This window comes from Xenopus tropicalis, chromosome 8, assembly GCF_000004195.4.
Source record: "Xenopus tropicalis strain Nigerian chromosome 8, UCB_Xtro_10.0, whole genome shotgun sequence".
Lineage (NCBI taxonomy): Eukaryota > Metazoa > Chordata > Amphibia > Anura > Pipidae > Xenopus > Xenopus tropicalis.
Window position 1 is genome coordinate 104970263 of NC_030684.2, and position 21510 is coordinate 104991772.

Here is a 21510-nt window from a genome sequence, read left to right on the forward strand (position 1 = left end):
GTATTTAAGTAGAAGGAAAGGTAAAAACTAAGGATAGAAGAGGAGGCAGCCTAGGGCAGCACTGAGCATACCTAAGGCTGAGCCAGGTTTATTACTGCCAAGAGATTCGCCACATTAGTGCCACCTAGAACAATATACAGTATTTATTCTGAAGGAAAGCATTGCCATACCTGAGTAAAGAACCCTAGAAGCTTTCTCCAATTGCTTAAGACAGCAGCTGCCATTTTAAGTAGCTTCCTGTTTGCAGTCTAGCCCTTATAACTCAGATCACACATTCCTAAGGGAGGGGGAAGCAGGAGAGGGGAGAGAGGAGAGACCTGTGCAGACTCTGGCCACAGAAATTAAGGATTTTTCTGAGAGCGGAAGTCAGACACCCAAAAAACATGTTTACAAAAAAGGAGACAAGAAATCCTGTGTTTCTTTTGATTGAGGACTCAGAGCAGCTTTTCTGTGAGTGCTTATGGCTGTATTTACATAGACCTTTCTGATAAAGCTTACTTAGTTTTTACCTTCCCTTCTCCTTTAAAAGAAGCAAATACATTTCTTGAATCACACTGGGCGCCTAGTCATTAATCTGCCTTCTGGGTTTGTAGACCAGTTATTAATAAATTAATCTGTTTACATAAATAATGTTCATGCCATTGCTTATCCATTTACCTTTAAAATCCAGAGTGGTGTTTTCAATGTGTTTGACATTCATTGCCAGGCAGAGTGGCAGGGGATTCTGTCCACGTTCAACTGCTTTCCGCTGATTAGAAAGAGTGGTTTTTCCATCCTAATTACAAGAAGGAAACACATTTTGAAAAGTTTTCACTGACAGACAATTAAGGACTGCTATGATAAGGTAAAACCTAAGAAAATGTATCTACAGAATTGCCCATTGATCCTGCCCCAAGACTAGTTAAAGTAATACTAACATTAATACTAAGTTTTATTTATGCCTGAACATTTTTTTTTTCTAAAACACTAAAAGCCGAATCTGGTTCTGTTGTTTTGGGTAAATGAATTGCCTGTTACTCATATGAATGAATCTACATCTAGTTTGGCTTGTATTCCCTTAGTCCTGGGTTTCCATGGCGTTCCTTGAAAGGGAACCTAGGGAGGACCAGCAGCACATCCTCCTGGTGTCAGACCATAGTAAGGGATAGGCAGCAAGTGCTCATAAAGATTAAAGCTAAATTAAACATTACATATTTATTGCTCACTCACCCCATTGTGGAACATGGATTCTATCACTAGACCCCAAATATCAGTAAAAGACGTTTTGTATCCCATCTCCGCTCTTTTTTTCATTTCTTCCCGATATTTGAGTATTTTTTCCAAGGAGAAAGATGATTTTTTGTCTTTGCAAACGTTTCTTCGTGCATTTTCAATTGGCACGTCCAGGTCCTTCTGTGACCATTCGGCATCTTCATATAAATTTGATATTCCCCTACACAGACAGGGATGAACAACAGCTTTTTAAATACACATTTTTCCCCACCCCCCAAAAAATTCTAATGCTTGATCATCTGCCAGTCTTCCTTTTTACCTAACAGCTTGTTTTATCATATGTGGCAGAGGAACCAGACTGTAAGCTCTTTAGAGTAGGGTCATGCTATAGATAAGTAATCTTATCAGGATCTGTGCATAGTGATGGTGATTTAGTGTGTAAAAGATGTAACAATACAATAAAATAGCTATTTTTATGATAGGACTAACTAGCCTACTATCAGTTTATAGAGATTTTTAGGAGGATTGCTCATCAGTGTACGTATACTCCTGCTGCTAGGGTAATCTCAGCACAGCGCCTAATAAAGTGCTTACTAATATCTCCCATTAGTCTTCTCCAACAAGGCTGTGCGACAATTTAGAAAATATGTATGATTATGAAGTAGAACGTCTCCCAAACTGTACTGAATGAATACTTCTTTATGCAACAAAAAGTGACACCTTTTAACTAGCAGCTTGCTCCCTAATTCTATCCTCTCTGTCATACAGGGATTTCCTGTTTATGTGACAAAAAGTCACGTGATTTTAAGGATTTGGTTTGGCCAGGCATATGGATTTAGCTAAATCCGAATCCTGCTGAAAAAAGACAAATCTTGGCCAAATTCCAAACTGAATTCGGTGCATCTTTAATTGTCACCAATGGTGCACAGTAGTTTAAACATTAATGTAGGGTCCGCAAGCATATTATATTCAGTTGTACATGTAGGCCGAGAACATGTATATTCTTGACTAGCTTGTCATCACATAATGTCATCAAATGATCAAACTTAATATTTTTATTAGTAGTCATAAGACGTGTTCCCAGCAAAAACTCCTCATCCCTGTATTGTATGGAATAGCACTATACCCAGTTGCTTACATTGCACATCTGCCGCATTATAATGGGCTTCTTGGAATTAAACAGAAAAATTTGACATATTTCAGTAGTTCATGTAGTATACAGACCACTGAGACTAAAAATTGGGGGAATCCTAAATTGTTTGCTAGACCTCCATTACTTTTGATCAGAAGTTGCCTATGGGGGAATAGGATCAAAACATTTTCAAGTAAATCAGCCCCAAGAGAACCGCATCATAGGGTCTTCCTGCTTTCTGCCATTTCTTTTCAGTTTAATATGCCATAACATTTATTTGTTTAGAACACAGAATGTCTCTTTCCAGGATAACTCCACGTATTAATACCATGCACATTCTTCAGGCTTTGTAATCCACATATTATCAACTACAGTCAAACCCAATCAATAGATAAAACAAGAGAGAAACAGAACTCCCTCTTACCATGTAGAACCAGAAGCACCAGTGATATAAAACACACAGTCTAAAAGATTGAGCTTCTTCAGACCAGACAGGGTTCCATAAAGGGCAGTCATTGCTCGTGCGCCACCTCCAGTTGTTGTAACCGCAATTATAGGAACCTAATGGAGAGGAAAGATCTGAACCAATGTTCCTTGCACGCAATAGGCTGATACTTAATTAAGGGAAAATACATGGATGACATTCTCTGATTAAAAACTATAATTTAGGCTTACATAGTAGGCTAAAAAAAGGCCATCATCATATTTAATGATAAAGTAGATAACAGCTACCTGATTCTGAGGAGGGCAAACAAAAAACCTCTCATCTGAAGCTTTCTCCAGTTTGTTATTATTGGAGTGGTGTTACCTCACAAGCTGAAATGTCTCTAGCCTTACAAAGCTGTTGTGGCCCTTACGTTTAAACTCTCTAATTAACAGAAACTATTAAAAAATGCATTGTAGCGATATAAACAACAAATACAAACCTCATCCTCCTCCAAGTCCCTGTCCAGCTTCAAAGCACTCTTTAATGCAGCAGCAGCTACTTTCTTTCTTTTTCGAAGGAAATCTTTCTCATCATCACAGAGATCAAACCCCATGCGAACATCAAACTTCTCTTTACTGCACATAGAGAGACAGAAAAGCATGATCTTAGGTGACAGAGAAAAAAGAGAAAGCAAAATAATTGCATGTAGCGTTGATGTTAATGAGAGGAATTTTACGGTGGAAGAAAAGTTGTTCCCAAACTGTGGGGTTAGCCTATTCTAGGTGCACCTGGAAATGTGCATGGGGGCCTAGTCTTAGACCAGTTAGAAAGAGATTTGGGAAGAATGTCCCTAAATTTGAATGTGCAGCTGATGATGTGGGAGCTCGGCTTTGCCAACAGGATGTTGGGTTATTTGTGTTGCTAAAGTTAATTGGGCAGCAGGATGTATATGAAGAAAAGTGGTAACGTCATTCATACACAGTGTTTTCCACCGGTGTTTGAGCAGCCTTGGAAGAAAGGGAAGTGTAGAACCTGGGGGTAGAGATAGTTGGAGAGTTTAAGGCGATGTAGCTCCTGTTTTATAGTGCTCAGGTCAGATCCATAAGTTAAGCTCAAGTGACTTCCCCTGTGGTTCAAAGAGGTAGGGAAGTCTATTGGGTCCCCCTCAAGATAGAGGAAGGATGTACAAGTATAGGACCTGTTATCCAGAATGCTCAGGGCATTTCTGGACAGAAAATGCTCAGGACATATCTGGGATTTTCCAGGTAAGGGTTTTTTTCTGTAATTTTGATCTCCCTACCTTAAATCTACTAAAAATCATTTAAACATTAATTAAACCAAATAGGATTATTTTGCCTCCAATAATGATTAATTATATCTCAGTTGGGATCAAGAAAGGTTGCTGATATCTCAACCACTGGCGGTTTGCAAACTGAATCTCAAGCAGCTAATTATGGCACCCAGTGGTTAGCCAGTGCACAGATCTGGATATGCAGATTGGACAATGTTCACTTTTTTGCACGACTAGTCGACTGAACTAGTTAAAGTAAAGGATTTTTGTTTTTATACATGAATTGTGTATATACAAAGAGGAAAACATGGGGTTATAAATATTGAGTCATGGCAAACTTCTAAAGGTGGGATACTTTACCAGTTTTGTGCTTTAACCTTCATTTCCAAGTGTGAGTCCTATGAGCAAAACACACAAGTTGTTAAGAAGTTTACAAAGTACTGTTTGTTTGTACCTAAAATTGCAAAAACACATGTTAAAGTCTTTAAAAACAATAGAGTATTGGCTGGCAAACATTCCAGTAGAGTACCTTCTTCAGTTGAGAATGCCTAAATATGTTTACCTCATCACAGCAACCATGGCTACTCCAACTTATACAAATAGACTTCATTAGAAAAGAACAAAAACGCTCCCTGGCAATGTTACATTATGCTTGGTTGCTATTGGTTACTGGTTCTTGGTTGGTACTTAGTTACTGGACTAGGGACTGCACAAACCCAGACCTGACTTCGTGGATGAAAATGAAACATTATATTTACAGTCAGTTCAGTTATTATTTAGCATTAGCTTCAGTTTATCCCTTACAGTATATATCATATATGATATTTAAAGGCCAGTGATGGTTCCATATAGATACTGGCCAGGTCATTTACATGTGCCTAAAAAGAGGTACTGTGCTTTAAGCAAGTGGCAGTGCATAGTAAGCAGTGTGTATTGTGCACTTTGTAAATTCCCATCTTCAGACACATCTTCCTACCTGACAATGGAGGAACATCAAATGTAACAAAACTCACATTGATAATCAATGATTTAGAATTACGTTTACTTCTCAGCGGGTCCTTGTCTGTTGGGATGCTGGCAATCGTAGATCAGCAACTGCTGGAGAGCCTTATGCAGGACATGAAGACCTTTAACTTATACTGGCTGCCATTTGTCCTTTAATCATTATAGACCAGTCAATACAGAGATGAGAACCAGAACTTTATTAGTTCTTTAGTGACCTAACTAATAAGCCCAGACTACATTTCACCAATATTCAGTTATTAAAGTTAAGCACCATTTTGTTTAAAATTGAGCCCATTTGTATCATCAGCAGCAGTGACTCCACAATCATTAGTAATTTAAGAATCAAAGGAAATATCCCAGAGCACCACACATTATCCGTTTATTTGATTTTTTGTTTGCAAATTATATGATTATGTGACAAGGACAAAGACAAATTATCTGCATTCTGTAAGAATACCATAAGGCTAGAAACCTCCACAACCACCGGAAACCTATCCACCAGGAAGCCAATACAGACTAACCTTGTGCCCAAAGAGGCTTCTTCCAACTCTTCTACTCAATCCTGTCCAGCAACTTGGGACCTTTTCATTAATAGATGCCTGTAAAGCAGTGGATATTCTTAACTAAGTGAATGGGGTGAAGAAGATGAGGAGGGACTACATGAAGTGTATATGGTTGCATTACCCAAACACCCTGTGTACATAATTATACAGACTCCCTTTCCAACTGCTGGTAGACATACCAACTGGGCATCAATACATTCTTAAAATCACACATCTTGCTGATTTCACACAAAGGGGCAGTGCCATGTGTGTAACTATGCCACCCAAGGGTACCACACACACAGTACAGTATTCCAAATGCCACCAGCAGAAACCAACAGGAACCACACTTGGAGGCCACATGAGACAAAGGTCTAACAGTGTTCACAATAAATACAATACCAAGTTTAGACTTTAGACCCCTACTAAGGTTTAGGCAACAATTATTTTTTGGCAGTCATCGCTTCACCTATGATAACCTAAGAACTACTAATGTGATCATGGTTGATCGTGTAAACATGTAAAGGGCTAGAAACATGTAGAGTCAGCCTATATCTATTTGTAGGATCATTTAAACACAGAAACTGAATTCATAACACAACTGGTCCATAACCCAAACAGCTTGCAAAACTATACATCGAGCAAGGAATCCATTGTATCATCCCAGGGTGGGTAAGTGGCGAATCTACCTCACTTTGAAAATGGATACAACTATAGAATCACATTTAGGTAGTTCAGCTGTTTGTTCCTTTTAGAAAACCACACATGTATAGGAGATGAAAAAGCATCTCAGTTGAAGAGAATGGCTTAAATTTGATATTTCTAATATATACTTTGCTTGATCAGCAGAACAATGGGAAGGTAGCAAGATAGCAGCTCCCAGTAGATATCAGATTAGCAATAAATAGTAAGAAATGCAAGTCTGGCTTGGGACTCCTCCAGTTACATGGGAGTAGGAGAAACAATAGCTTACCTGAAAGCAGTTCTAATGTGTAGTGCTGGCTCCTGAAAGCTCAAAATAAGGCACAATGCACTGAGATGGCTGCCTACACACCAATATTACCGCTAAAAAATACATTTGTTCCTTTAAGAATAACATTTTAAATGGTAGAGTGAAATTATGCAAACAGTGCAATTTAGAAATAAAAAGTATACCATAAAAATCATGACAAAGTCCCTTTAATATCCTGGTGTCCCAGCACCTGGGAGGCTGGTATATTAACACTGTGGTTTTAAAGATTTTTGAAACCACAAATAAACTCATTTCCTATTAAAGCACAAATGTGTAATCATTTATTAAAAGATCCAAATTGAAAACACAAAAACGAATTAAATTGCAGAACAACCACGAAAAGAAGATGAAAACCTCAAAGTTTTACATTTCTGTAAGAATTTCTCTGCACTTACAAATGCAAATAATCCCTGAAAAACCTCTAAAACCACTAATTAAATAAAGATTGTTTCAATTTGCCTAGGACGGCTCCCATTAACTTCCACATGAATTTGACAGATTTCAGATGGCGTTCTTTTACATTTGTGTTTTTGGTGGTTTTGATGCATAATGAATGGCAAAAATGTGCTTTTAGTGCAAAAAAGTCGAATTGTGGAAAAAACTACAAACATTAGTAAATGGGGCTCTAATAGCTCCCTTAATTGCTGTAAAGCGATTGGAGTCCTACAGGAGAAAAGTTCTGCATAAAAATGATTTGCTTTATATACCAAATACAGTTGATACATCTAACATGTCTATATCTTCCTATATCTTTACACTTTTCTTTTAATTCTTCCTTTACCGCTTCCCCATGTTGTAACCTCTTGTTTAGCTTCTTTTTTTTTTTATTTAACACCAAATATGCCCAGCCAGAGCCAGGCCAAGTAGTTTTGCCACCCAAGGTTTCCCCCCACACCTTCCTAGCTGTCACACATTTTCACTCATTTCACTCGTTCCTTAACTACCTGACGTCCCCCTCCTTGGCTGTCAGTCACGTGTTTCCTTTCTCTATCCTCCTTGTCTGTGCCCACCTCTAATGCACCCAAGGCACCAGCCTAACCCTAATTCCAGCCCTGCTCCCAGCCATGTCTCTATCACTCAACCAACTTGTTTTAATGCTGTGTCTCCACTCGAGTACTGTATATATTCTTTCTGTTATGTCTATTCTCTTCTATTTCAGCAACACTTTATTTACATGCAGTGACAGCCCTGTAGGGTTGCCACCTGGCCAGTATTTTAACAGTCTGCCAGTATAAATGATAGTCCATGTCAGTGTTATTAATATGGCAGAAAGACAACATATACATGAAGGCCAATAATTTTTTGCAGAAAAGGTTGCAACTCTACAGGCCTGTATAATGCATGGGAATATTAAGCACATAAAATGCCTCCTCACCTGTACCTTTGCCTTAAAGTAGACATGTCAACTTGGCCTCCAGCTCTTGTGAACTACAACTCTCAGATCCCAAAGCCAGACATTAGCTGTGGAAAAAATATTAGGGGCATTTTACAGGGAGACCCGTTCTCAGCCTGCTGCCCCTTCTCTTAAAGAAGACATATTGGATAAATGGGGAAAACCCTAGTTTTGTAGGCAATTATGAACAATATACGGTGCTGGTTTCCCTTTAGGCTAAACATTAATCCTATCTGTAACAATGGCCCCTTTATTGGAGCTCCCTATAGATCTTATCACTTCTCTGTCGGAGTTTGAAATGAGGGGTGGGCGTGTCCTAACGGTCCCTGCCAGAAGCACAGTAGGAGGGGGAGAGCCAATCACAGCCCTGCAGGCAGAGAAGCATAGACAGGCTTCAGTTCCCTATCAGGTCAGCCTAGCTGCTGATTGGTTCCTATCCTACAGTGCAGTGCACGGAGGGCCGCCGGCTCCCCAGCTCATCCAGAGAATTCAGCCAGCAGGAAGTGAAACGGATGGGCAGGGCTTATGGGGATTTGGGCGAACTTCTCAATAAAATCAGTAAAAAACAAAACTTTTTTAGCACAATCCTTCAATATCTAGAGAAGTACAATTCCCTGGTACATTGTTAATTTTTATTGGATATGTCTCCTTTAACAGTTTCTACATTATTCACACTGCAAAGATTGTTTTTATTGGTTAATCAGTGACAAACCGACCCCAATGAATGATTGAGCTGTCTGAATGAAGACAGCCTGGCTAGGTTCTTTACAAAATGTGTGTTTTTTATTTAACCGAATTAACACCTCTCCTTATATATAAAGCAAATATAAATAGAAGCTATGCAAAATTTATTAATAAGACTGCACTGTTAGTACAATCTTTACAAATAATATTTTTGTATAATTTTATAACATTTTGCAAAGTACCAGGTGTAGACATTTCTTTTGGTTTATTTGCTAAATTTAACCAATCACCATTTCAATTCAATTTTGATTAAAATGATTAAAATTTGGTATCCCCAAGGAATGCACTGAATCCAAAATCTCAGTAGGGTGTCGATGCTTTAAAAGATTTACTAGCATGCCTTGGGCCTGGCTAAATGTGAATGTGTAAGCCAATCACACTAAATATCTCCTGATTCCGTTTCTGTTCAGCACTTGCCCCAGTGATTTGTGGAAGATTCAGTATTCAGTCAAACCCTTGGCTATTGATTTTGTACTAGTGTTGCTTTAATGATCATTCAATTTTTTTTTTTCCAAAATGGTACCTGATTCCAGTGTGGAAGTGGGCATCTCAAACACCAGCGTTTTGTACAAACCTAGTTATTAAATTAACAAGTAAAAAATGTTTTGAAGCCCATTGTCTGTATCAAGATTTGTATATTTTTATTTATTCTAAAGCAGGGGAAAAGAAAATGATTGAAAAAGTAGACCCAGCAACTGTTTGGAGGCCCAAGAGTATAGAAGGCCAACGGGATAAAAGGCCCAAAGGATATAGAAGGCCCAAGAGTATAGAAAGCCCAGGGATGGTCATGGCTGATGCATATATTTAGTTAATGGGTGGGAAATAGACCATCTGCTATGATACCCAGTAACTTCTAGTTATGCTATTGACTTAGAGTGGAAGAACTTCAAAAGATGCAATGAAGTTTAAAAAGGCTAAATAGAATTATCTCAGGGATACTCAAAGGAGTAAGCACTACTTTTTAAAGCACATTACTTCTATGTTTAGATGAGTACATTAATTGGCACAATATTGTTTTTCACACAATATGCCCCCTTTAAAAGATCACAAACTAGCACTGTCCTTTTCACAGAGGGCAAAACGTGCATAGAATATGTATTACAGATAGACTGTCACTGATAGATTCCTTTTGCGTTCTAAAAATCAACCTAGTAGGATTAATAAATAAGTACTGAGAGTATAGGGGTACAAAATCTGTAAAATTAGAATGGCTAAAAGTGAAATGGTTAAACCTAATGTTGCCAGCAATTTAATTCTTACAGGCAGACTGACATAATTGTATATAGTAATGGAAGTATGGGGTCACCAAAGATAGGCAAGAGAAACTCATCTGGGGGGATGAAAACAAAGAAAAGGCATAACTCTTAGAACAACAGGACAGTGGAACTGTTGTCTTTTCTGCAACTATCACTGGCAGTGTCAGACTGGCCACATGGATACCAGGAAAAATCCTGGTGGGCCAAGATATCAGTGGGCACTCATTCCTCTATTTGCCCTAATTCATGGTCATTCCCTATTTCTCTATGGAAACAAATTGACTAAATATAAAGAAGAATAGATTATAGTACGTAAAGAAAAAAAACTAGAAAAATATATAGTTTAAGTGAGAAGTAGATATATACTATAATAGTTTGAAGAGTGGGCCCAGAATCTAAGGTTTTCTGGTAGGCCCGTGTCATCCGACACTGTTCACTGGCAAAAGTGCCTGGAGGTGATTTAAGGTGCTACTGTTTTTGGACTGCTTAAAAAGAAATAGCTCAAAGCATCCAAAATCACTCTGTACACTACTGGTTTTACATCCATGATTTTTAATAGTGTTAAAGGAGAAGGAAAGGTTAAAACAAAGCCTTATCAGAAAGGTCTACGTAAATACAGCCATAAACACTTATAGTACTGCTGCTCTGAGTCCTTAGTGAAAAAAACACTGCATTTCTTTCCTCCTATTCTGTACACATGAACTTCTGTGTCAGAGTTTTTTCTTTTGGCTCAAACCTTTCAGGACATGGCATGAGCCTGCACAGCTTGCTCGTGTCTCCTTTCACTCTCCCTTCTCCCCTCAGCAGCGAGAGACAAGCCAGCAGGAGAGATGCAGGCAGGGAAGTGATGTCAGACCAAGCTAAAATGGCAGCTGCTATCTTAAAAACAGAGAGAGCTTCTAGGGCTGTTTACTCAGGTATGGTAAAACATTCTACAGAATAAATATAATGTTCTAGCTTGCACTATTGTGGCTAATCTATTGGCAATAAACTGCTCCCGTAGTTTCCTTCTCCTTTAACAAACAAGATAAGCCTAAATAAGGCCAGTTGGTACATACAATGAGTATATCGAGACTACAAGAAAAATGATATATTTGAGTAAATAGCTGGATAAAGGGGAGAATACAGAAAGAGGCTATGATTGGAATACAATATATTTAGTCATTAATGGTGCAGATAAAAGCAAGGAAATGCGCCTAATGTTGTAGTAATTTTATTTTTGCAGATCAAAAAACATATATTAAACCTGAGTCATAAAATCCACACAAACTCTAGAATGTGTTTGAAAGGCCACATCTTTATTTACAAAACAACTATTAACAAAATATATTATTTATAAAAATTGGTAACAGCACCCCGGGAAAGCTTGCCAACCAAAAACTCCCCAAGAGTAAACGGGCCACCTGCCACAAGGTACAGCTGCACTCTAATGGGCAAGTATGCACAGGTAAGCCTCAAAGACCTGCATTGCCCCAAAAATGCAAATGCAAAACCAACGTTGAACAACAGAAATTCCCCTGGAGACAAACATATTTCCCTCAACACACAAAATATACTGCCCAGAAACTTTTATGACAATAGGCTATGCCTATCCTGGACACAATTCTATCTTCGCAAACCCTGAAGAACCAGCTAAACTAAGAACTCCTTACAGATGTAATACAATGACAGTGAAACCACAAAATAACCTATGACCTACCCGTGTCTTCCAACTCATTACCTTCCTGTTCACACAGAACCTCCCATTCATGCCAAACCTTACTAAAGGCAGCCCATGTCGAGGTAACCCACATCCTAGACATGACTGAACCTAGCAACACTGACCTACACTCTATAAGTGCCCTAAGCAATGCCAGCCCCACTTCTCAGCTGCAGGTGCCTCCATACTGTAGCAATCCCACTGAAAATGAGACAACACATCAGTGATCAAAGTAACCCAAATGTGATGATGGGGCTAAACACCCCCACAGAGGCATCGGCTCCCTAACAACCCCTGGATGTTTCCATCACTGACAAGGTTCTTGCCACAATCAAGACCCCATGACAACATGGACTCTGAAAACCATCCCTAAGCCCCTCCCTCAACATAAATGCGTCATTATGCCTATTATAATTGCTGAGCCAACACTCCATCCCCTATAGGTTCATGGGAGTTCTCCCCTTTACACCCAGCTTCTATTGGTTTGCTACCTACACTGTCTTTTTTAAAACTGAAAACAAAATAGCTAGTGGTTCCTGGCCTGCTGGCTCCTGAAACAATTCCCTTTCTGGAGACCAATCAACTTAAGCCAGAGACTGATATCGTTGTAGAAGAACAATGCAGAACAGAACTGAGATTGCTTCCCCCCCAGGATACTAGCGTAATTACAGACACCTAAGCCAATTCCCAAATGTTTTGGGAATTTTCCTATAACACCTCTTTTCCTCATCCTTCTTCTTTTTCAACTTGTCCTTATCCTTCTCATCATCAACATCCACAAAATCCTCCTTAGAAAGCAATGAAAACAGCTTCATGAACTCACCCAAACATGTATGCCCAAAGAGCCTAAAAGACAAAAGAAAGAGCCCCCTATTGAAGTATCCGCCACCTGAACACCTCCCTTCAATGAGGAGGCATTTGTAGCTGGTGGAATCCCTCCCATCATAGGAGCATCAATGGGGCCTGCCTCTGCAGGCTACGCCCCCAGCCCTACTGTGGGGACAGCAGTACCCGCAGGTGACCCCCGGCTCTCAGACCCGATTATACCAACATCACTCTGCCCCCTTACTGCCTGCTGACCCACCTGAAGCAGTCAGCAGCACCGCAGGCTGCTGTAAGGATGGTCCTGCATCGTCTGTGACTTGGTTGCCTCGTGATGAACTAGGCCTCTCAATAGTTTTATCCATATGTGCTGCTTTGCAGATGGGCCACTCTGTGACCCCTGAAGGCCGACTGTGATTGTGGCCCATGGACTGCTTCCTGCTCACTGTCCCACCACTGGTCTCCTGGGCTAAGGTGTTCAGGAGGATGATTGGAATGCTGGAGCCTGCTGGATCCGGTTACCTTTCAGGTAACCTAAACCATTTATGGACCTGGACCCTCACCTGCTGCTCCAGGCCCCAAAGTAGGCCTTCTATCTTCTGTTCATCCATGTGTAAGGATAAATGTTCTTCCTGCTGATGTACCACCCTGCGCTCCAGAGGTGGAGAGGAAGTGCAACTCCCAGGCACCCCTTCTTATAACCTCTCTCCAGTCACCCCTTGCACCCCCCTTCCTTCCTGGAAGCCCAGTCAATAAACCTCCTGACCTTTACATGGAAAGTTGTCTATTGCAGGGCAGTTATTACAGGATTATTGAGAGAAGTAGAGCTGATCTGTTACATGAGGTGCTAGGGAAGAAGTATTTTTTTTTAATTATTTTTGGAATTCTGGGGAGACATTATGCTGAAGGCGATGCTTGGTTAGAAGTTGATACATTCTGGAGAAAATGAGTATCAGAGCTCTGCATTAAAGATACAGGAGACGCTGTGCTGACCTCCTTCTAGTTCATAGCAATACCAAATACATATAATAACAAACTGCCAGTAAAACAACCAATAAAGCCATTGCCTAGCTTTACTTACTTTAGGGTGTGCCAATGAATTCTAGGATATACACGTGTGGATTAATGATAATATGGATCAGGCATTAAAGGCTTTAGCCAACAAAAAAAAAAAAGGATTATGATTAAGATTGCTGTGATATTTATTGACTGACAGCTACAAAAATTGCAAATCTAAAGTCCCATAAACAATGTTGTACCAGTTGCACCTTTGTTGGCAGATACAGTGCGAGGCTTGGAAGAGCAATGTACTTCACGCCTGCCCTAAATAGGATTAAGTACAAGGCTTCAAACTCCTTGCATTTACAAGTGCTCCAAAGGAGTGCCCTATTTCTAGGGACAGGTTGGGAGCCAAGATGCCACCCAAAGATTTACATCTGATAAGCTCAGGGTGAGGACATGCATCGTAGGCAAAAACTAAGGAATTTTGCACATTTTTGCATTTTTGTTTGTAGCACATTGCACACTGCCCACAATTCACAAGATGTCATTCAAAAGTTTTTATTTTCCCTGAGACATCTGAGCAATAAGCCCCAGCAGGTCTTCCCAGAGCACCACGTTATCCATCTCCCTTTCTGGCCATAGCTTTAGAGTGCAATCACTGCAAGCACTATTTCTGCCTGTCGTGTTTTTATATTATATTATTACTGCTTTTAAGTGATTTTCACAGAGGTCAATAGATGCTGGCCCAAATTTTAAGGCTACTAACAAACATGGATCCTGAAAGTCTCTATTTTATGGATGTTTTTTAATTACAAAAGATAAAGAACCAAGACATGCGGAGTGGTGCAGAGTATAAGTATCTCCTTTCAGAACATAAATGGGGTGTATATTTACCAGTTCCTCTCAGTACATCAATGCTATTTATTCTATGGAAAATTAAGAATAATACTCACCCTAGAAGCATGACCATAGGAATGCATGGTACACCATTTTAAAGGAAAACTATACCCCCAGAATGAATACTTAACCAACTGATAGTTTATATCATATTAAGTGGCCTATTAAAGAATCTTACCAAACTGGAATATATTCATCAGTATATATTGCCCTTTTACTTTTTTTTCCTTGATCCACTATGTATATGTATGTATGTATAACTTAATTTATAAAGTGCCACAAGGATACGCAGCGCTGTACAATGTACAATGTACACAATTACACACAGGGAGGACAAGTGTTATAATAAATACAATAAATATATATAAATGCCCAGGGGATAAGTGCCATGTGGTATGAGACACAGTAGGAAGGAGGTCCCTGCCCCGTAGAGCTTACAATCTAAGTGGTTGGGAAACATACAGGCACAAATTGGAAGGTAAGAGTGCAGAAGGTATGGGCCTTTGCCCTTAAAGGAACAGTAACACCAAAAAATGAAAGTGTATAAAAGTAACTAAAATATAATGTGCTGCTGCCCTGCACTGGTAAAAGTTGTGTGTTTACTTTAGAAAGACTACTATAATTTATATAAATAAGCTGCTGTGTAGCCATGGGGGCAGCCATTCAAAGAAGAAAAGGCACAGGCACATAGCAGGTAACAGATAAAACACTACTGTATTCTACAGAACTTATCTGTTATCTGCTATGTAACCTGTGCCTTTTCTCCTTTTTTCCAGCTTGAATGGCTGCCCCCGTGGCTACACAGCAGCTTATTATATAAATTATAGTAGTGTTACTGTAGCAAACACACCAGTTGTACCAGTGCAGGGCAACAGTGCATTATATATTTATTACTTTAAAGCTCTTTAATTTTTTAGTGTAACTGTTCCTTTAAGCGCAGGACTAGACAAAATGATGTTTTAGTACTCCAGAAGGTAGCATCTGAGTTTTTTCTTAAAGAGAGTTAGTGACTGTGATTTTGTGATGGTCTGTGTGTTCCCTCAAAGATCCCCTGACAGCTCTACCTGTAACAGCATTCAGTGATTTATTCATTGATGAGGCCTAGCATGTATGTGTGCCCTTGGTTTGTTTGTGTGCACTGTGAATTGTATGATCCCATGGTGATTTTCCATTTTTTGTTTACACAATGGCACATTTTGCTAGAAAAGTATATATTTATGAAAATGGTTTATTTAGATGAAGCAGGGTTTTACATATGGGCTATTTTATGTGATATCTTTTTATAAAGACCTACATTGTTTGGGGGTATAGTTTTCCTTTTACTGTTACTGCTGCAACAGCATTAATTATGCAACTGACTCAGTGCCATCTACAGGTACCAGACAAACTGGTTATTAAATGCTAAACCCTGACCCAAAATTACTGGTAGGATACCGCCCTGGATATGCAAAAGCTGCCATTAACTGTGCTCCCTTACTGTAAGCAATTTTTCTGACTGACAGGTTGCCAGCTTTAAAAGCTGTTTAATGACTTTGCACTTCTTTTGCAAACACCATACAATGTTTTTTTCTTTTTTTAATTTTCTGGAGTGTTAAATATCACTAAGTGCTTTGATTTACATGTTATTTCTTTATAGTCATTAACTATCATATATTTTATGTAAGTGTTCTGTAACCAGACTGTTATACAATTTGAATGCAGAAAATATTTAAAATAAGAGCAACAAAACTAAACCCTTACAATCAATGATTTTTGGCAACCAGATGAGCTAGGCAAAGTATAGTAACAAGTCCATTGCAATAAACCATTGAGCAACATTTTCTGGTCTGCTACCACAACTTTGCACCTATTAGGAATACCACCTCATAAATATTTTGCATTCAGACTGCCCAACCCTTCATAGATGTTCATACTGTTTACCCAGGACTTTAACTGAGGCCATAAAATGCATTCAAATGCATAAAACCCATAGTACAGGTATGGGATCCTTTATCCAGAAACCTATTATCCAGAAAGTTCCAAATTACAGGAAGGCCATCTCCCATAGACTCCATTATATGCAAATAATTCTATTTTTTTAAAATGATTTCCCTTTTGTCTGTATTAATAAAACAGTACCTTGTACTTGATCCCAACTAGGATACAATTCTTATCGGAAGCAAAACAATCCTATTGGGTTTTAATGCCATCCCACTGGCGAAAATGTAAATGGCTGTAGCGCATCTCGCTGTCCCGAATAGTTCCACGAATGTCCTGCATTTCCGTAATAGATTACGGAAATGCGGGACATTCATGGAACGATCCATGATAGCGGGATGCGCCGTCTGAAGCTGGGCGCTCCTGCTCCTTGCGCTGCTTCTCTCCTTATGTGGCTCCTTGTGCAGCACTGCCAGGCCCTTTTATAAGGTTGCGCCCCATGCGTACTGATGTCACACGTACACACAGAGCGTAACCTTATAAAAGGGCCTGGCAGTGCTGCACAAGGAGCCACATAAGGAGAGGAACTGCTGAAGAAGTAGGAGAGTGTATTGGGGGGCTATGTGTATGAGGGGCTCTGAGTATGAGGGGCACTGTGTATAAAGGGTACTGTGTATGGGGGGCACTGTGTATGAAGGGTACTGTGTATGGGGGGCACTGTGTATGAAGGGTACTGTGTATGAAGGGTACTGTGTATGGGGGGCACTGTGTATTGGGGTATTGTGTATGGGGGCAATTGGGGGCACTTTCTATGGGGGCATTGTGTATGGGGGTACTTTCTATGGGGCAATTGGGGGCACTGTCTATGGGGCAATAAGGGGCACTGTCTATGGGGCAATTGGGGGCACAGTCTATGGGGTCAATTAGGGGCACAGTCTATGGGGTCAATTGGGGGCACTTTCTATGGGGGGTACTTTCTATGGGGGTACTTTCTATGGGGGGTACTGTGTATGGGGGCCATGGGGGGCACTGTGTATGGGGGTACTGTGTATGGGGGGCACTGTCTATGAGGGTACTGTGTATGGGGGTACTGTCTATGGGGGCACTGTGTATGGGGGGTACTGTATATTGGGCCATTTGGGGCACTGTGTATGGGGGGTACTGTGTATGGGGGGTACTGTCTATGGGGCCATTGGGGGCACTGTGTATGGGGGGGCAAAACTGGTACATAGTTATAACTCACTTATAACTGACTGCCTTCTCTCTATATTTGTATTTTATATGTAGGAGTTGCTATATTGTTTTCCTTAGGTAGTACAGTACAGGGCATAGCACATTTGCGTCTGATCTCACCATTTCAACTATATAAAAGGAGTATTTTTAGAAAAAAATGTGGTGTGTTAATTGGGGTGTGGCCACAAAGGTGGGCGTGGTCAAGAAAATTTGCCGCACTGCGCGCGCCAAACCTTTTTGTCCCTTTTTTCATTTTTCAAATGTTGGGAGGTATGCTACTAATCACAGAGGCCCAGTACTAAAGCAGCTGAAATAATCAACCTCTCTATATTGCTCTGTTATTAATTGCAAGTAGCCCCATCAATTTGCATGTAAATGTGTTTCTACTGCTGCAAAGAGCCATGAGAAAAAGCTTAATAGCAAATTCTATGTATTTAGTTATTAGCTGTGAAGCTACCCTGCTCAGCTCGGTAAATCAGTTGCACACACTAATAGTTAAAGGCCAAAGGCTGAAAACCTAGCAAGTCACACTCATCAAGCAGGGCTGATTATTAGCATAAAAATGAAGAATGAAATAGATGTATAAGTACTCACAGGCTTCGCATGAAGACGAACAGTCTCTTCCTTTCCTTCAGTAAGTGAATTGAGAGGCACATTTACTTGTGATTCAACATCTTCGGGGTTTGCTCCCTAAAAAGGAAATAAGGTAAATATAAGCACTTTTTCACATAAAATGCAATGATATGTGTGAACACGTGTGCAAATTAGTTTGCCTTCCTCTGGATTAACTAACAGACACTAGGGGGCACATGCATGAAAACGCGAGTTTGAATCCCGAATGGGATAAATTCAGATTGGATACGATAATTTCTTAAGATCGCAAATATCACGAATATGCTTACGAAAAAATCGTATTAATCACGATAATATCGTATTGGCGATCAGAAAGTCACAAAATTTTCGTATCCGAACAATCGTAAAATGCAGGAAAACCTTTCCGACTTTCATCAAAGTCACGATACTGAAGCTTGAATGAATCCGAAACTTTCGTACTTGGCGCGACAATACAATTTTGTCGCACAAATTTTGTCGCAAAGTTTGAAAAAGTTGCGAAAAATACAAAAAAAGTTGCGAAAAATACAAAAAAAGTTGAGCAGGTACGAAAAAGTCGCCAAAAATGCTCCGATCAAATGCTCGGAGCGTTCATGGATTAGTAAATGTGCCCCTAGATGTGCCTTTTTTCAACCTAACTTATTGTGTTTGTTTCTCTGTTACTATGAATGGATCTTTCTGTGCACAACTAACTTTTAAAATGTTCAGATTATTTCTAGCAAACATGACATTTTTATCTAAAGTACCATTAGCTTCTGGCATCTTTAATAGGTATCATCTAAAGTTAGATTGCACTGTAGTGGCCCAGTTGGATTTTATTTTGGCAAGGACTTCAAAGAGAAATTATTTTGTGGACAGGATATAAAATAACTGGTATGTAAGAATCATTTTAGATCATCTGCTTTATATAACAAAGTAACGTTGTTTGGCTTACTGAAAAGCTTACACCTCTCATGTAAATCCATTGGGAGTTACTTACATTATTTACCAATTATCATAACAAAATTTTTTTCATTAATAAAGCTTGACAAGGTTGACAGAAGAGCAAGCACAAGTCTAATATTACCTTTGGGTCATTACCACCCTGTTCATTAGTATATTTCCTAAAACAGTTGTTATGAATGGGTTATAGGGTACCTGTAAGTGGGCACTCAGCTGTGAATCATATCTTTTAATGCTGTGGAAAGAGCAGGTCTCGGTGTGATTTGGACCAGCTGTTGGATTCAGGCCCATTTTATACAATTTTTCACAAGAGTTTTCCACCTGTAACAAAAGTTCTTCTCCTGCAGAAAAAAAGAACATTTCTGAATACCACCCATGGAACAAAATGTTACCATACTACATCCTGTTGAGACAATTTAAAAATAAAAATGAAATATAAATAATTGGGTATGGTAGTGGGGTTGTGCAAAAAAACTTTTGTAAATGTTATGGCCCCCTATTTGTGTTTGTACATATAAGGGAACAGAGACAAAGACGCATAGCAAGATAGACCATGTTTTATTACCATTGCTGCCTGGTGAGGTCTGAGGCTAGTTTAACTATGAGAGTGGGAGAGAAATAACTGCTTAGCTAAGACTGAGCAAACATGAGCTTCCAGCCAATACAGCACTAGAAAAGTGTGTGTGCAAAAATAGACTTGATTATGTGATGACAGAATGCCTTTAATCAAATTTAGTCACAGGATCTGCTTCACCTATTTTTATGCCCCATCATACACCATTAATATTAGTGGGGCTTTTCCACCACTGTTACAATGAGATACATTAGGCTATAAACAACCTCCCAAGTGCTTAGTGGCCCTCAGGCCCAGAGTGGCAAGCTGTGGGTTCTGGCAAATGCTAGAGGGGCTTCTATAAGATGCTATATATATTGGGTTGGTGGGGAGGCTGTTTGGACCTCTGTGTACTTGAAAGCCTAGGCCTATTTTAAATCTCAGTCCGGGCCTGGTGGACCAATCCATACATAATACACAGCTTCTATTAATTTCTATCCCCATAGCTGGTGACTTGCATGCCTATTCTAGGCACAGTGGTACAGCACCATTATCCTAAATCCTAATACATACCTTGCAAATTCTCTGGTATCTTCTGCTTGTCCACAGAAACATCCAAGCAGCACACCTCTCTAGCCTGCAACAAAAATGTGGAGAATAAAAGGTTGTTATTCAGATGATGTGAGCTTTAGATTTTCCTCCTACGGGGCACAACTTTATATAAGTGAAGATGCGGTGGGTGAGCCCGAAAATGCTGCAGGGACTGGGGGAGAGCAGGAGCGAGGGAGCAGGGGGAGAGCAGGATAAAGCTGGTGGACGCGGGGGGGGGGGGAAGCAGGTGGATGCAGTTGGACACGGGGGGGAAGCAGGTGGATGCAGTTGGACACGGGGGGGTGGAAGCAGGCGGATGCAGTTGGACACGGGGGTGGTGGAAGCAGGTGGATGCAGTTGGACACAGGGGGGGGTGGAAGCAGACGGATGCAGTTGGAGACGGGGGGGTGGAAGCAGGTGGATGCAGTTGGACGCAGGGGGGAAAACCGATGGATGCAGTTGGACATGGGGGGATGGAAGCAGGTGGATGCAGTTGGAAGCGGGGGGGAAGCAGGTGGGTGCAGTTGGACACGGGGGTGGTGAAAGCAGGTGGATGCAGTTGGACGCGGGGGGGAAGCAGGTGGGTGCAGTTGGACACGGGGGTGGTGGAAGCAGGTGGATGCAGTTGAACGCGGGGGGAAGCAGGTGGATGCAGTGGGACGTGGGGGGGAAGCAGGTGTATGCAGTTGGACGCGGGGGTGGTGAAAGCAGGTGGATGCAGTTGGACACGGGGGGTGGAAGCAGGTGGATGCAGTTGGACACGGGGGGGGTGGAAGCAGGCGGATGCAGTTGGACACGGGGGGGGCGGAAGCAGGCGGATGCAGTTGGACACAGGGGGGGTGGAAGCAGGTGGATGCAGTTGGATGCAGGGGGGGTGGATGCAGGTGGATGCAGTTGGACGTGGGGGGGGTGGATGCAGGTGGACGATGGGGGGGAGTCAGAGGAAGCAGATGGGGGGGAGATCAGGTAAAAATGGGTGGATGATAAGGGAGGCAGTTAGAGCACACTGGGGGGGAGTCGGAGGAAGCAGGTGGATGATGGGAGGCAGTGATCAGGAGAAAGTAGGTGGATGTTGAGGGTGAGGGTGGGGGTGGGGGGGAGTTAGAGAACGCTGGGGGGGAGCCAGAGGAAGCAGGTGGACGATGGGGGGGGGATCAGGAGGAAGCATTTCAGGAAGTGCCTGTACTGTATTAATAATAGTAATAAATGTGATTTGACAAATATCAAA

General features: G+C 40.8%; 1 protein-coding gene across 2 annotated transcripts in view; it reads right to left on the minus strand.

Moving 5' to 3' along the window:
• Nucleotides 1-21510, minus strand: part of pla2g4d (phospholipase A2 group IVD) — a 37700-nt gene that overhangs the window by 7074 nt on the left and 9116 nt on the right. The window contains exons 7-15 of one of the 2 annotated variants that reach the window (XM_031891344.1): nucleotides 20265-20328; nucleotides 19334-19479; nucleotides 18179-18274; nucleotides 5589-5666; nucleotides 4423-4460; nucleotides 3271-3406; nucleotides 2769-2905; nucleotides 1210-1432; nucleotides 658-775 (exon numbers count right to left, since the gene is read on the minus strand). In XM_031891344.1, coding sequence (XP_031747204.1) covers nucleotides 658-775; nucleotides 1210-1432; nucleotides 2769-2905; nucleotides 3271-3406; nucleotides 4423-4460; nucleotides 5589-5666; nucleotides 18179-18274; nucleotides 19334-19479; nucleotides 20265-20328 — 1036 coding nt within the window. The remainder of the gene's footprint in view (nucleotides 1-657; nucleotides 776-1209; nucleotides 1433-2768; nucleotides 2906-3270; nucleotides 3407-4422; nucleotides 4461-5588; nucleotides 5667-18178; nucleotides 18275-19333; nucleotides 19480-20264; nucleotides 20329-21510) is intronic. The other variant, XM_031891345.1, reaches the window with a different exon arrangement.